The sequence below is a fragment of the Pelophylax lessonae genome (assembly GCF_965119305.1).
Source record: "Pelophylax lessonae genome assembly, chromosome: 4".
Classification (NCBI taxonomy): domain Eukaryota; kingdom Metazoa; phylum Chordata; class Amphibia; order Anura; family Ranidae; genus Pelophylax; species Pelophylax lessonae.
In genome coordinates this window covers 59,685,521-59,701,891 of record NC_138771.1, presented here as the reverse complement: position 1 = coordinate 59,701,891, position 16,371 = coordinate 59,685,521, and the positions used below count along the sequence as shown (strand labels likewise).

The following is a 16,371-nucleotide window of genomic DNA, read 5'->3' as shown; positions in this document are numbered from 1 at the left end:
CAAGCAGTGGTGGGGGTGTGTGTGTCTGTATGTATGTATGTATCTATATATGTGTGTGTGTCTGTATATATCTATTTATCTATATTTATATCTATATATATCTGTGTGTGTGTATATATATGTGTATATATATATATATATATATATATATATATATATATATATATATATGTATGTGTGTGTGTGTCTGTGTAAATCCGGGAAGTGAACAGGCAGCAGCTTCAGCTGCCCACAGTTAAAATGGCTGCAGCCAGACTTAGTAGAGGGAGATTTCTGCAGCATATTTGGCAAGTACAGAATCACAGTATATATACAGCGGTAATCGAAAGTTTGGGCACCCCAGGTAAAAATTTGTATTAATGTGCATAAAGAAGCCAAGGAAAGATGGAAAAACCTCCACAAGGCATCAAATTACAGATTAGACATTCCTATAATATGTCAACATAAGTTAGATTTTATTTCCATCATTGACACTTTCAAAATTACAGAAAACAAAAAAATGGCGTCTGCAAAATTTTGGGCACCCTGCAGAATTTATAGCATGCACTGCCCCCTTTGCAAGGCTGAGACCTGCCAGTGTCATGGATTGTTCTCAATCATCGTCTGGGAAGACCAGGTGATGTCAATCTCAAAGGTTTTAAATGGCCAGACTCATCTGACCTTGCCCCAACAATCAGCACCATGGGATCTTCTAAGCCGTTGTCTAGAAAACTAAAACTGAAAATAGTTGATGCTCACAAAGCTCACAAAGCTGGAGAAGGCTATAAGAAGATAGCAAAGCATTTTCAGATGTCAATATCCTCTGTTCGGAATGTAATTAAGAAATGGTAGTCATCAGGAACAGTGGAAGTTAAAGCAAGATCTGGAAGACCAAGAAAAATATCAGACAGAACAGCTCGCAGGATTGTGAGAAAAATAATTCAAAACCCACGTTTGACTGCCCGATCCCTCCAGAAAGATCTGGCAGACACTGGAGTTGTGGTACACTATTCCACTATAAAGAGATACTTGTACAAATATGGTCTTCATGGAAGAGTCATCAGAAGAAAACCTCTTCTACGTCCTCACCACATAAATCAGCGTTTGAACTTTGCAAATGAACATATAGACAAGCCTGATGCATTTTGGAAACAAGTTCTGTGGACCGATGAGGTTAAAATTGAACTTTTTGGCCGGAATAAGTAAAGGTACATTTGGATAAGAAGGGGCACAGAATTTAATGAAAAGAACATCTGTCCAACTGTTAAGCATGGGGGTGGATCAATCATGCTTTGGGGTTGTATTGCTGCCAGTGGCACAGGGAACATCTCACGAGTAGAAGGAAAAATGGATTCAATAAAATTTCAGCAAATTTTGGATGGTAACTTGATGCCATCTGTGAAAAAGCTGAAGTTAAAGAGAGGATGGCTTCTACAAATGGATGATGATCCTAAACACACCTCGAAATCCACAGGGATTACATCAAGAGGCATAAACTGAAGGTTTTGCCATGGCCTTCATAATCTCCTGACCGCAACATAATTGAAAATCTATGGATAGACCTTAAAAGAGCAGTGCGTGACAGACAGCCCAGAAATCTCAAAGAACTGGAAGACTTTTGTAAGGAAGAATGGGCAAAGATACCTCAAACAAGAATTGAAAGACTCTTGGCTGGCTACAAAAAGCGTTTACACACTGTGATACTTGCCAAAGGGGGCAGTACAAGATATTAACTCTGAAGGGAGCCCAAACTTTTGCAGACGCCATTTTTTTGTTTTCTGTAATTTTGAAAGTGTAAATGATGGAAATAAAATTTTACTTTTGTTGACATATTCTAAGAATGTCTAATCTGTAATTTGATGCCTTTTGGAGATTTTTCCATCTTTCCTTGGCTTCTTTATGCACATTAATACAAATTTTGTACCTGGGGTGCCCAAACTTTCGATCCCCGCTGTAAAATAATATGCAAATTGGTTATGAGCAGACTGCAGTCCCTCTTTAAGAGCAGTGCATTTCCCATTGGTAATCAAAGATAAATGTGCTCTATAGTTTAGCAACTTGCGCCTTGTTGAACATGCTGTGTTACTTGTATAATGTTACTATTCTTACTGGTTTTATCCTTTCTATGGATGTCAATTTTAAATCCTAGCACTGTTGATATTGTACAATCCTGAGAAATAAATCTTTATTTTCTCCTTTATTCTCTATATTATTATGTATCATTCTATCCAGAATTATTGACTACATTTCAGTGTTGAACTCATCAATATGGTTTGTATTTACCTGCACGATTGTGTGTTGGAATAATTAGCATAAATTATTTTTTCTTTTCTTTTTTTCCTGTAATATCCTTTATTACTACATTATTCAATAAAAAAGTGATTATCCAGAAGAAAGAAAATGACCCAAACAATGCTTGCCAAACAAAGGTGTGCATGGTTTGAGTGTATTATAGTTTTTCACTTTGTTACATAATACAGTGTTAGTCATGTCAGTTGTTCATCTGTTTTAAAGCTTCCTCTCTCAATGTCCGGACGTGTGAAGGCTACCCGGGGCAGGGAGAGGTGTACCATTCGGGATTTCACTGCCCACGTTTGAGTGACTCACATGAGCATATGTATTGCTGCTGGCCAGGAAACAACTCTCTGAAATACTGCTGCAAACAGGACGAGTTTGAAACTGTAATGAAAGTAAATCTGTCTGAAAAAATTGCTACCTACATTTATAGGTAAGTCTATAATATTTACACATTGGCTTTTAGTATTGGGAGCTTTGCACTAGATCTTGTCTTAAAGAGGTTTATAATTCAAAAAAAAAAAAAGAGAGATCCTGTTCCTTTAAAGCAGGTTAGTGCTTGTGCTGTCTAATCTGTCCCTTTCCATGCTGTAAAATAACTGGTTGATCCTGCCTGTTCCTATGTAAACCGACCACAATAATCATGGCTGCTGATCCATGATAACGTGGTCAGTTTATGTGCCTCCATCATCCCACAGTCTCTTCTCTCTCCTCCTCCCTCCTTGCCTGTCAGCTCCTGTGTGTGAGGCTGTGAGCGATCTGCTCCGCTCCCCTTCCCTCCTGCTGCTAAAAGTAGCAGGCAGTAAAGTCAGAGTAGGATTACTGCCTTCCCCTCTGTTATACCAAGGTATACTACACAATGTAAATGTTTGTTTAAATGATGCCCCTACATATCTTCTTTCAGATCGCCTCTGTGCAGTCACCTGACCTCCCCCTGCTCTCCTCCCCTGATCTAAGGGCTACAACGGGAGAGGCTGAGCAGACAGTACAGCTGTCACGTGACTGCACAGAGGGGTTCTTAAATAAGGTATTTATGGGCATCATTTTAATCAAACATTTACACTGTGTAGTATACCTTGTTATAACAGAAGAGCTGGCAGTAATTCTACTCTGACTTTACAACCACTACAAGGCTGCCCTTACACTAGCCACTCCCTAAAACTAACCCTCTCCATAACCCCAATCCCAACACTCACTCATTAATCCCAACCTAATGCTAACCTTCCCTTTAGCTCCAATTTAAAACTATAACGCCCTATAATTCTAACACTAATCTTTTCTATAACTCCATCCTTCACACTAACCCCCTTTATAAACCCAACCCTTACACTGATACTTCCTCTAACCCCAGTCCTAACACTAACTCTCCCTATGTTCATACCCCTAACATTAAGCCTCCCTATAACCCTAACACTTAGGCTAAATTCAACATGGTGGTTTAGGCCGGTGCATATTACTGTGGCAGGAATCTTCTGATCTATGCTACGGGAAGTGGTTAGGTGCGCCGGTGTTCTGCCGAAAACTCAAACTTGCCAAGAACAATGTTATTTCCGGTGAGTGTACACCAGGAATAATTGGAGATTTTGACCACTTGCTGTTTTCACAGAACACTGACAGCCTTTACACTCGGGTAGATGCTATAATTACTGCAGATTGTTAGTTAGCGGACTAACAATCTCCACAAATTATAGCATCTACCAGAGTGTAAAGGCTGCCGGTGTTCTGTGAAAACACCAAGTGGTCAAAATCTCCAATTATCCCTGGTGTACACTCACCGGAAATAATGTTGTTGGAGTTCTCGGCAAGTTGGAGTTTTCAGCAGAACACCGGCCTCGTTCTGTTAAGGCTCCATGAACACGGGACGTTGTAAATGGCCGTTTAGGAGCAGTTGGGCGTTTTTTTTCAGAAGCCCCTGAACCCACCTACATGTTATCTTATCTGTCCATGTACACAGGGTCGTTTACAGTCATTTGCAGGCAGTTGAGTTCAGGGACGTTGTTTGGAACACAATTATTTGCGTTCGAACGTGTGTTTCCCGGCGTTTCAAACGCAAAAACGGGACCGAACGTGACGAAGTACGTTCAGCCACGTTATACGTTTTTTTTCTTCCATTCAAAATCAATGGTTCCCTATGGGAGCCTATTGATTTGAATGGAAGGCGCACCGCAAGTTGGATCAGGATGATCCGACTTGCGGTGCGACTTGCGCTGTGAGAATCTTGAGGGGGAACTCCACGCCAAAAATGGGAAAAAAACTGCGTGGGGGTCCCCCCAGGTTCCAAACCAGGCCCTTCTGGTCTGGTATGGAATTTGAGGGTAGACCCACGCCGAAAAAACGGAGTGGGGTCCCCCCCAAAATCCATACCAGACCCTTATCCGAGCATGCAGCCCGGTAGGGCAGGAAGGGGGAGGGGACGAGCAAGCAGCCCCACCCCCCTGAACCATACCAGGCCACATGCCCTCAACATGGGGGGGTGTTGGTGCTTTGGGGCAGGGGGAGCTCTGCACCCCCCACCCCAAAGCACCTTGCCTCCATGTTGATGGCCGGTGGTTGTGGGGGTCTGCTGGCAGGGGGCTTCTCGGTATCTGGAAGCCCCCTTTAACAAGGGTGGCCCCCCAGATCCCAGACCCCCTCCCTTTGTGAATGGGTATGGGGTACACTGTACCCCTACCCATTCACCCCATAAAAGGCAGTGTATGTAAATAACGACAGGAGACCTTTTGGAAAGTTTATTAAAAATCTTCATCCGGTCTTCTGCTCTTTTGCTGTCCGCTCTTCTGCTCTTTTGCCCTCGGCTCTTCTTCGTCCTCCGGTCCTCCTCAGTCGATGTCTCCGGTGATTATGCCGGTCTCCGGAGCTTGTTATATAGCCATTGTGGGCGTGGCCGCCAGGTGACGTCATCAGGAGACCCCGCCCCCTCATGTCACAGATGACGTACAGTGTACCCCATACCCATTCACAAAGGGAGGGGGTTCGGGATCTGGGGGGCCACCCTTGTTAAAGGGGGCTTCCAGATACTGAGAAGCCCCCTGCCCGCAGACCCCCACAACCACCGGCCAGGGTTGTGGGGATGAGGCCCTTGTCCTCATCAACATGGGGGCAAGGTGCTTTGGGGTGGGGGGAACCATTGATTTTAAATGGAGGCAGAAAAAACGCTGCTAAAAGCAACGTGGCCAAACGTGCAATAACGCCAATGGAAAAAGCTACTGAAAGCACGTTTAACGGCTGCTTTTTCCCAGCGTCCGAACTAGCTTTGCAGCACGTTTTTTCTAACGTCCCGTGTACAGGGAGCCTTAATGACAGGTTTCCGGTGGTTGCAACTATTTACAGTTCTCTGCACATCCAGCAATATCCTGCAGCAATTTCTGCTGGATAAAGCAGCACCTAGCCGCTCACAGCAACAGCAGGAATCAGAAGATTTTCACCTCCCTAAATCGCCAGTGTGCCTGTAGCCTTACCCTCCCTCTAACTCCATCTCTAACACTAACCCTGTCTATAACCAAGATGTAGCTTTTGTAACATTGGCAGGATCATGATCATAATTATTTAATACGTATTATTTAATATATAATTAGAGAATTTAAAGAGGAACTCTAGTCATTATAAAAAAAAATATTAAAAGTCTGCAGCTACCAATACTGTAGCTGCTGACTTTGAGGAAACTGACACTCACCAACCCAGGGGTCCGGCGCTGTTTTCACCTAGGCTGGTTCTTCAACGCTTTTCGGATCCCCGGTGATCTTAGCAGTGAAAGCCAGCTGTGACTACCTGCTGTTTTACAGCCAGCTCCCCACTGAGCATGTGCGAGATTGCGCTTCACTATCAGCGTGGTCCTACAGTCTTCTTCAAGTGACGTGTCCCAGGAGGTTGCGGAGGCGCGATGACAGGGCCAAATGTATGTAATTCTTGCTTTGGCGAAAATTGAAGGAGGGTGAGCAGGTACCTGTCAGAAAAAGATATCTGCTCCTAAAGAAAAAAAAAACAAAAAAAACTTTCAAAGTTGGTAGAGGAGGTGGGGAGGTGGATTAGTGGTACTTTCACTTTTATGTGAACATCCACTTTAAACATAAACCACATTACCACATTCACGATCAGAAATGTGTCCGCAGAGAAAACAAAGTGTAACAGGAAGTCAGCTAAATCTGGGAATGTAGTCACAGGAAGGAGATACATTTCTACCTGATTAGAAAGTCCATTAATTAATTTAGGGTGTTGGCTACAGAGCTAGCCAGCAGGAAGTTGAAAGGCCTTCACCTGTTCAGAATGAGGGAGTTAAGGCTCTATAATTTGTTCAGAGAAATTCCTATTGTTTGCTGCCTCCAGAAGCTGTGTCCTGAAGCCATGTGGGCTGGGAGCAGGAGGACAGTCAGCGTGTGCCTCCCGACAGGATGTGTGGGCCTGGGAGAAGACCCCCCGGAGTGATGTGTGCCCGGGACGGTAACCAAGGGTGAATACGTCTCAAAGGTGAGAAGACGAACTGTTGATGTGAAAGAAACAAAGGACTGTGTTGCCCTGTGAAGCTATTATAAAAGGACTATTGAGTGTCCGCTGGAGGACAAGGAAGTCTGCCCGACGGTAGGTTGGAGACAGACACTTAGGCAGGTTCCAGTTGTGAGAAGGTAGCCGCCCACAGAGGCAAGGATTTATTTTCTGTTTTATTTTATTTTGGATGTTTTGCTGCATACAGCCTGGTGAAGAAAGTACCATTTAATAAACCACACTGTTTGTTTGCAAGCACTTGTCGGCTACCTCTCTGGGAAAACGCACCCCCCAAGGGGTCATCCACACCCGCCACCGAGCTAATCCCTCACATATGGTGGAGGTATGCAGTGGGCATAAGCAGAGATCCCTGCAAGGAAGTGCAAATGTTTGATGAACTTTATCTGGTGCATGAGATTGCACAATCTATGTGTGCAGGAGAGAAGATCCTGACAGAAAAAAAAAAAAAAAAAAAAAGTGTTTTAAAGAGACAGCGGTCTCAAAATTTTTTGATGAACTTTGTTGTGTCTGGTGCAAGTGACTGCACAAACTGTGTGCGCAGGGAAAGAGATCCTGCAAGAGAGAGAAAAACTACATGTGTTGAAGAGACAGTGGTCTGAAAATTGTTTGCTGGACTGTGAAAAATTTGTTTGTGGAGTTATTGAAGATGGGGCGGTCCAAACGCCTGAAAAATGCAAAGATAGATGAAATGAGAGACCGGATTCTTTGGATGGAGGGGATGTTGCCGTCTGAACCAGCCCCATCCATGCCTAAAGAGAGTCTACTAAAGAGGAAGGTTGTTGTCCCTAGCAACACTGATGAAACCGCTATGGAGACGCAGTGTGCTCAGATGAAAAGTAAACTCAAAATGGAGGAGATGTTGAAACATCTGATTATATCAAATGCAGCTCAACAGCAAGCAAATGCAGCTCAACAGCAGGCAAATGCGGATTTTCAGCAGAGCTTTGCAGCTCAACAAAAGGCTCATCAAGAGAGCATGGCAGGCTGGAAACAGAGACGCCAGCAGCCAATGGAGGCCATCGGTTTGGAAGAAACCGAGTATGTGTGCAGGGCTGAGTTGGATGCCTTGCAACGGAAAATGGAAGAAAAGGAACAAGCCTTGGAATTGCTTAAAATGGAGCATAGAAACTTGCAGGAAATGAATGAACTACTCAAGTCTCATGTGTTACAGTGGGAAGAATCCACTGCTCTTCTTTTGGTCGAGTTGCAAAAACGCAGAGAGACTATAATGGAGAAAGATACCATCCTCATGGAAAAGGAAAGTGAAATTCAGACTTTGCAGAAGCAAAGTATGGCTGATATGTTGGAGTTGCGTAATCAGCTGGAAAAAAGTCTTCAGTGTTTGGAAGTTACAAAAATAGACCTGCAGGAGTCGCAGGAACAGAATGTTGCTCTGAAAGCGACATTGTCTCTCAACGACAAAGAGAAAAGTGAAAGAGAGGCTAAATTACTGAGTACTGTGTATGAGCTCACTACTTTAAGCAATGTGGTAAATGAATGGCGTGCGGACTGTGAAAGTTGGAAAGGGGAAGCCCAACGTGTCCAGCAGCAGTTAAAGGAGAAAGAAGCCTGTGTGGCAGAATTACATTCTTATTCCCAGATGCTAGCCAATGAGGTGAAGGCTCTTATGCAGGGAAAAGAAGATTGTGAACATAAGAGGGAAAAAGTAGAGGCACAGCTTCTGGAATCGCAAGTCAAGGTGTCAGAAGGTGACCGATTGTGTGCTAAGCTGTCAGAGAAGGCAAACCGACTGCAGGTTGAGTTGGACAATGTTACAAATCAGCTTTCTCAAGCAGACAGCAAATCTAGAGAAATTGCGGAAGATTTTTCTATCTTGGAATCGCAGCTGCAAGACACGCAGGAACTCTTACAGGAAGAGAGGTGTCAAAGGCTGAGTTTTAGCACAAAGCTCAAACAAATGGAAGATGAGAAAAATGGCTTCCTGGAACAATTAAAAAAGGAGGCGGAAGCAAAGAAAAACCTATCAGAGCAAGTCGCAACATTGCAAGCTCAGATAGCGGATATGAAAAAACGCATGGAAGAAAGCGTTGGTTCATTACAGTGTGTTGAAGATGTGAAAAAGAAGTTTGATCAGATGCTTGGTGAAGAGAAGACTGTGTCTGCAAAATATGCAGAAGAACGCGCCCGTGCAGAAACGGAGGTGCGTGATAACGAGAGCAAAGCCCTGTTCTTGGCTCGCTCTTTGGAGGAAGCTCTAGAGTGTAAGGCTGAACTAGAAAGTGTTAAACAGCTGCGTACAGAAATGGAAGAATTGGTCAGCTCCAAGGATGATGTTGTGAAAAGCGTTCAGGAGCTAGAAAAGTCTAAGCGAGCCTTAGAACAACAAGTAGAAGAGATGAAGATTCCGTTGCAGGAACTGGAAGAGGAATTCCAGGCAACAGAGGATCTGTCCCAAAGAGGGGATAGTGTGCCTGATGCAGTTTTTAAAAAGATCAGTGTTTTGGGGTCTGTCCTGAGTGAGCCTCAGAAATGTGATGACATGTGGCTTGAATCACCCCTTTGGAATAAACCGTTCCTTCAAAAACTTCAAGCATTGGAAAATGTATCATTAGAACTTCAGCAAACAAAGGAGCTGAGTAAGAAATGTGGTGATTTCTCAGTTCAGGCTGAAAACCTAGTGGAGAAAACTAAGGCTGTTGGTGAAAACGTGAAGCAAATGAATAAGTGCCTTTCAGGGAGTGTTTCCAAAATGGAACTGGTGAAAGACGGGTGGCAGAAGTTTGATCGTGATCTTGAGATGCATTCCATGTGGAATTCAGATAGAGAAAAAGAACTAGGTGACCTTGAGCGGTCAAATAGTTCAGCAGAAAGTGCATTGAAGAAACCTGTAAAAGAATGTGTTGCAGTTCCATGCTTCTTCACTGATGCAGAGAGGAGGTCTATAATGGATACCACCCAGATCGCTGGGTTCAACTGTGTTGTTGCCTTTGACCCCTATGTTGGTGGAAGGAAAGTTGATGATGTTCTGGTTGGCTACTTCTGTGAAGAGTTTGGCAAGAAATATAAACTGAATATCAAATCAAGTAGTAGGCCTTTACTGCGACTCGCTCAGGAGGGCGAAAAGTTTAAGAAGTTGATGAGTGCAAATGCTTCAGATCTGCCTATGAATATGAAATGTTTGAATGATATTGATATCTCTGGGAAAAGGAACAGGGGTCACTTTGAAGAAATGTGTGACAGCCTGTTGTCTCAATTGGAAAATCCTCTGCACAGCATCTTAGAGCAAGCAAAGCTCAAGAAGGAAGATCATTCCCTTTTACAACAAAAAGTCAATGATTGTGTACAGCTGTATGGAGAGGCAACTCAAGTCACAGAGGGATGTCAAGAGTCCCTACTTGGAACAAAGCTTAGTGAAGCAAAGGTTCTCAAAGTTTTGTGGAAAACATTTATGGATTGCAGAGAGAGGCGTCTTAAGAATGTTGAAGACATTAAGACTAGCCCAATTGAGTTGCCTATGGATCACGGTCCTCCATGGTGGATTGGACAGACGGTTATGAGGGACAAGCTGTCTGACATTTATGAGAAAGCTGTCAATGAAGATGACAGAAACGAGAAGGAGCGAAATGATGCCAAAAATGCAGTTGAAGAATGTGTATATGAGATGAGAGACAAACTGTGTGGCATTTATGAGAAATCCGTCAATGAAGATGACAAAACAGTTTCATCCGGAAGCTTGAGGATAATAGGAGGCTTATCAGTGAGTCAGCAGTGCTTGACACATGCGTGCCTGGAAATCTGTGTCCCAACCCTAGGGTTGAAACAAGAGGGGGGGGTATGTAACAGGAAGTCAGCTAAATCTGGGAATGTAGTCACAGGAAGGAGATACATTTCTACCTGATTAGAAAGTCCATTAATTAATTTAGGGTGTTGGCTACAGAGCTAGCCAGCAGGAAGTTGAAAGGCCTTCACCTGTTCAGAATGAGGGAGTTAAGGCTCTATAATTTGTTCAGAGAAATTCCTATTGTTTGCTGCCTCCAGAAGCTGTGTCCTGAAGCCATGTGGGCTGGGAGCAGGAGGACAGTCAGCGTGTGCCTCCCGACAGGATGTGTGGGCCTGGGAGAAGACCCCCCGGAGTGATGTGTGCCCGGGACGGTAACCAAGGGTGAATACGTCTCAAAGGTGAGAAGACGAACTGTTGATGTGAAAGAAACAAAGGACTGTGTTGCCCTGTGAAGCTATTATAAAAGGACTATTGAGTGTCCGCTGGAGGACAAGGAAGTCTGCCCGACGGTAGGTTGGAGACAGACACTTAGGCAGGTTCCAGTTGTGAGAAGGTAGCCGCCCACAGAGGCAAGGATTTATTTTCTGTTTTATTTTATTTTGGATGTTTTGCTGCATACAGCCTGGTGAAGAAAGTACCATTTAATAAACCACACTGTTTGTTTGCAAGCACTTGTCGGCTACCTCTCTGGGAAAACGCACCCCCCAAGGGGTCATCCACACCCGCCACCGAGCTAATCCCTCACAAAAGGTACCATACCCACTTCCCAACCACCCCATGGCAGATATACTGCTACAGGGCTGCCATTCTGTGCAGAATCATGCTGCCGTTCTGTGCAGAGTATATATATATACACACGTGATCCTGCAGTTCTGCCTAGGGGGCGCGCAGCTTCTGCTGTGTTCTGGGCAATGGATGTCCAATCCTCGAGCAGAGACACAGCACGGCACCCGGCCTATGTAAACAAGGTAGAACAGGGCAACGTGATGGATTTTGTGTGCCTGTAAACTGGGGATAAAATCCATCACTTCTCTTAGTAAAAACAGTAAACAGTTCACACAAAAACATAGGCTAGGCACACAGTTATCCCTTTGATCGCCCCTGATGTTAATATTAGTGTCACTGGTCCCTACAAAGTGTCAATTAGTGTCAGATTGTCTGCCAAATTATCACACAATTATCAGGTAAAGTAACGCAGTGGCGTATCTCGAAAAATTGCCTTGTCATGATGGGGGGTATATCTTTCAGAGGTCAAGTGGCTAATGACACTTCCAAAAACACATCTGCAGACACAAAATATACCACAGAGCAGCCCGAATCCTCCTCTTCTTTGGTCCCTCTTTGGTGCTCCTGACCCCACCCTCCTGTCCGGTGCCCCCACAGCAAGCAACTTGTTATGGGGGCACCCAAGTCGAGCTGCTGCTCTGTGTATCCTTTTAGACACAGAGTTGCCGTTCGGCCCCGTCCCCTCTCTCTCCTAATTGGCTAACTGACTTTGATTGACAGCAGCAGAAGCCAATGGCGCCTCTGCTGTGTCTCAGCCAATCAGGAGGGAGAGTTCCAGCTGGTCGAGGGACTTGTGCACAACGCTGGATAGACATGGAGCTCAGGTAAGTATTAGGGGGGCTGAGGGGGACTGCTGCACACAGAAGGCTTTTTATCTTAATGCACTGGTGTCAAACACAAAGCCCAGGGCATTTTATGTGGCCCTTGCACCGCTCCTGCAGCTGCAGCACCCCCCTTGTCTCCGCCCCCACTCTGTCTCAGCAGTTAGCAGCAGAGAGAAGGACAGAACTCCTCTACCAGCTCCTGCCCTTCTCCGTACAGCCGCGGTCCCACCCCCCCCCCTCTGCCTCCCTTGATCTCAGCATTCCGCATACTCTGGCAGCTGACTCCAGCTCTCCTCTGGTCCTCCTCCAGACCCTGTACTTTCTGCTACCCGGCTCTGCCCCCAGCTTCTACCCTGCAGCAGCAAAAGGTAAGGGGGTACATTGTGATGTAAGGAATGGTGAGGGATTCTTTACTTCTGATGGTGGCGGGGGTCTTGACATCTGATGTAAAGGCAAATAGGGTGCCCTGGACATCTAGACTTACAGATACAACTGAACCTTTGAGGGCAACCATAAAGCTGATGCGACCCTCTATGAAATTGAGTTTGTCCCCCCTGTCTTAATGCATAATATGCATTTAGATAAAAAAGCCTTCTGTTTTTACAACTCCTTTAAAGAGGAAGTAAACCCTCCTCAGGAAGTTGTACCTATAGGTAAGCCTATGTTAAGGCTTACCTATAGGTACTGTAAATATCTCCTAAACATGTACTGTTTAGGAGATATTTACATTTGATGCAGCTAGTGACGTCACTGGCGCATGCGCTCTGAAGGAACGGCAGATCGTGCCGTTCCTTCAGAGCCCTGTGCCGTGACCGTCGGCTCCCGCGCGCGTGCGCGGGAGTGACGTCACCGTGGCTCCGGCCAATCAGATGGCCGGATGCCGCGATCCCGGAAGACGGGCGACTGTACATGTCGCCCGTCATAGAGGTAAGAGAGCGGCGCGGCGAGGGCTCGTTCTAAGGTAAGTATTTGATAATAAGCTAGTATGCGATGCATACTAGCTCATTATGTCTTTATCTTTCAGGGTGTAAAGAAAACAAAAAAAAAAATTATCGGTTTACAACCTCTTTAAGTCAGCCTTCAATTTTTTTTTTTTTTATGTTGAATCTGTTTTTATTAGAACAAACATTTGCACAGAGAAGGGAACATATTTCACAGTGCGTACAATAACAACGAATCACACATTAAACCAATACCATATAGGTAATAAACAGCAATAGGAACAGCAAGTATAAATGATACAACCGGGATAGTGGCTTAAACAAGAAAGTTTATTGCCTGATTCCAAGTACTCAGTGTGTCCGTGCTAGGGAATCAGAAGTGTTAATAAAGACCATATACAGAAATATGCAAATGGAAATTAGTAAGGGATTGCCAAAAGAGGTAAAGCAAAGAAAGAAAAAGGAGGAAAAAGAGGGAGGGGGAGCCTATGGGGGACCCCCCCGGAGAGTCAGAAACAAAAGTATCAAAATCGCTGGAAAAGCGAAAGTTGAGCCACACCGACCACATGGTAGTGTGAGAATCTGATTTGCCATTCTCTCAAGACACCAATATGTTCAAGCCGGTCGACTTCACATGCCCATTGAGCCATAGGGGGCGCCATCGGTTGACGCCAATGTCTGGCAATCACCGATCGCGCCGCGGTGAGAAAGTGGCGGATGAGGCTTTTTTTAATCTGCTTATAACATCCTGGCAACATAGACAAAACCGTTATGGAGACCTCATTGGGGAACCTGTCACCAACCAGCTTATCATATAGAGCCAATATTTTGTCCCAAAAGGGTATAATACGGGGACAAGTCCCCCAAATATGCGTCATGTTGCCAGGGGTATGCGAGCATCTCCAACATTCATTCAGGATATTACAGTCTATCTCATGTAAGACTGAGGGGCATCTATACCATCTGGCTACAATACGGAAGTTGCGTTCTTGGGCGTGGGAGGAAACTGACAAAGTAAATGAGAGGTTGTGCGTCTTGCTCCAGTTTAGATCCTCGGGAGAGGCCTTCAATTTAAATGGACTGCCAACATACCAAAATGGACCCAAAAAAAAAACACATAATAATTTTTTTTTTCAATGCAGTGCACCACAACATACAGTACTTGCAGTGCCATCTTAAGAGCATTAAAGGGCCCCGGGCAATGCAGTGCACTGGGGCCCTGCGTACACAATCCCCCATGAGAATAAAAATGCAAATTATCGAAAATGCAATATTTGTTGGTACAGCAGTGCCAGGCTAATGACAGCTTCCAAGTTGAACACACACACGGACGGGAGTCAGACTTGACTGTTCTGTGCATGTTTATTCCTGTGGAGGCGGACAGGTATTCCTGCAGTTGTGGGCTCCCCCTCCACGGCCCAAGTGGGCTGACAGCAGCACTGGGCCGACAGGCACTTGCTACCTGCTAAGTTCGGTGGAGGGATGAACACGGGAATTGGGACTAATGCTTGGCTGGGGCTGGGTCGCTGGGCAGGTGGCGCTCCCCGGGCAAGTGGGGCCCCTGGGCATCTGCCCAGCGTGCCCATTCAGTAAGATGGCCCTGAGTACTTGAGGTGCTGAGGTGCATTGCCCTTTAGAGTGCAGTATGTTGGAATGCCATTCACAATGAATGGCATTGCACCACACAGGTGCTTTGCAGAAACCTGTGCATTTAACCACAGGTTACCATAACACACAGGTGTAAATGGCCCCTTATTATTAGAAAATAAATATTGCAAGATAGAGTATATTTATTATCACTTTCATCACTATCACAATTTCATCCTCAGACGACCCCAATTCAGGACAGATGTCCGCAGAACTCAAAAGCCGATCTCTTCATTAGAGGCAGTTTAAGAGCCGGTTCACACTACCACGACCAAAAAGTCGCCCCATGAAGGAGCGACTTTTTAGAGTGACTTTGAAGAGACTTGTTTAGAGACTTGGAAGAGACTTGTGCACTACTTTGAAGAGACTTACATGATAGGCGACTTTGTCTGTGGGGAATGCCTGGCTAATCTTTTTCTTCTTCCTGGAAAGTCTGATCACAGTCACTTGAAAATAGATAAGGATCCGACTTAGAGGCGACTCCCATTGAAGTCTATGTGCACAAGTCGGATAGAGATCGCCTTGAAGTAGTACAGGAACCTTTTCTGAAGTCGGAGCGACTTCAGTAGTGCATATTAAGGCGGCTCTCATTCATTTACATTGAATTTGTGGTGACAAGAGTCTTGGGGCGACTTGAGGGCACACAAGTCGTGTCCCAAGTCGGAGTAGTGTGAACCGGCTCTTAGCCCCAATGCGGACATCATTTTACATGTGTTGTGTATTTGTTTTTCGATGTAAATCTGACAGTAATTTTTTTTCTTTGGTGTATTTTTTTAAGGAGCCCGCTTCCTCTGCTTGGCATCGGCTTCTACGGACTTGTGATTCTTTCACTGATGATTGTAGATTTCATCTATTACTACAGACTCAATAAGAAAGCTTTCTACAGCATGCTAAGTCATACTTGGATTGTGAAGCACCTCGTCCTTCCAATTTTCCATAGAAACCCCAATAAAGGCGTTCAGCAGTGGAACAAAGGTGTATCAGATAGAATGACGGCGGATGGCAGACAGGACGGGCACAAGCCTTTGGATGGCAGGGTGTGAAGATGCTGCGGAGGTGGAAGAACAATAGAGAGCTGATAAATATTAAGACTGAACCTTCGAGACAATAGTAATATTTATACGCTTTGACAGCACAACAATCATGACTTGGTAAGAGGGAAGTAATCATTCATTCTTGCTGTTCCAGGAGAAATGTAAAAGACCAGCTTTCAAGATATGAATACTAATAGAGGTTCTGTTAACCCCTGCATTACACATGCATACCATGTATTACGACCTATACTTATAACGTACCATTTCCTGGCATCTGAAGGTAAATGGCAGGCTTGGAGGAGATATATTAGTACAGCAATTATGTTTCATATATAGGGATGAGCAAAATTTAGAGTTTTTGCTTTGACAAAATTTGAGAAAAACCTAGACAATTCAGTAAAATGTTTCAGTTTGCATTGGATTCAATGGGGAAGGCGAAATTAAAGAGGTTGTAAAGGTTCATTTTTAACCACTTTACCACCGGAGGATTTCGCTGTCTTACATCCAGGCCACTTTTTGCTATTCGGCACTACGACTTTAACTGACAATTGCGCGGCCGTGCGACGCCGTACCCAAACAAAATTTACGTCCTTTTTTTCCCACAAACAGAGCTTTCTTTTGGT

The 16,371-nt window shown here is 44.7% G+C and overlaps 1 protein-coding gene across 2 annotated transcripts in view; it reads left to right on the top strand.

Moving 5' to 3' along the window:
* Positions 1-16,144, top strand: part of LOC309552334 (uncharacterized protein) — a gene marked incomplete at its 5' end in the record, with an annotated part of 91,209 nt that extends 75,065 nt beyond the window's left edge. For both annotated transcript variants that reach the window (XM_082253246.1, XM_082253245.1), the window contains 2 exons: positions 2,494-2,707; positions 15,493-16,144. In XM_082253246.1, coding sequence (XP_082109372.1) covers positions 2,494-2,707; positions 15,493-15,757 — 479 coding nt within the window. In that variant the 3' untranslated portion in view covers positions 15,758-16,144. The remainder of the gene's footprint in view (positions 1-2,493; positions 2,708-15,492) is intronic.
* Between the last annotated feature and the right edge of the window lie 227 nt (positions 16,145-16,371).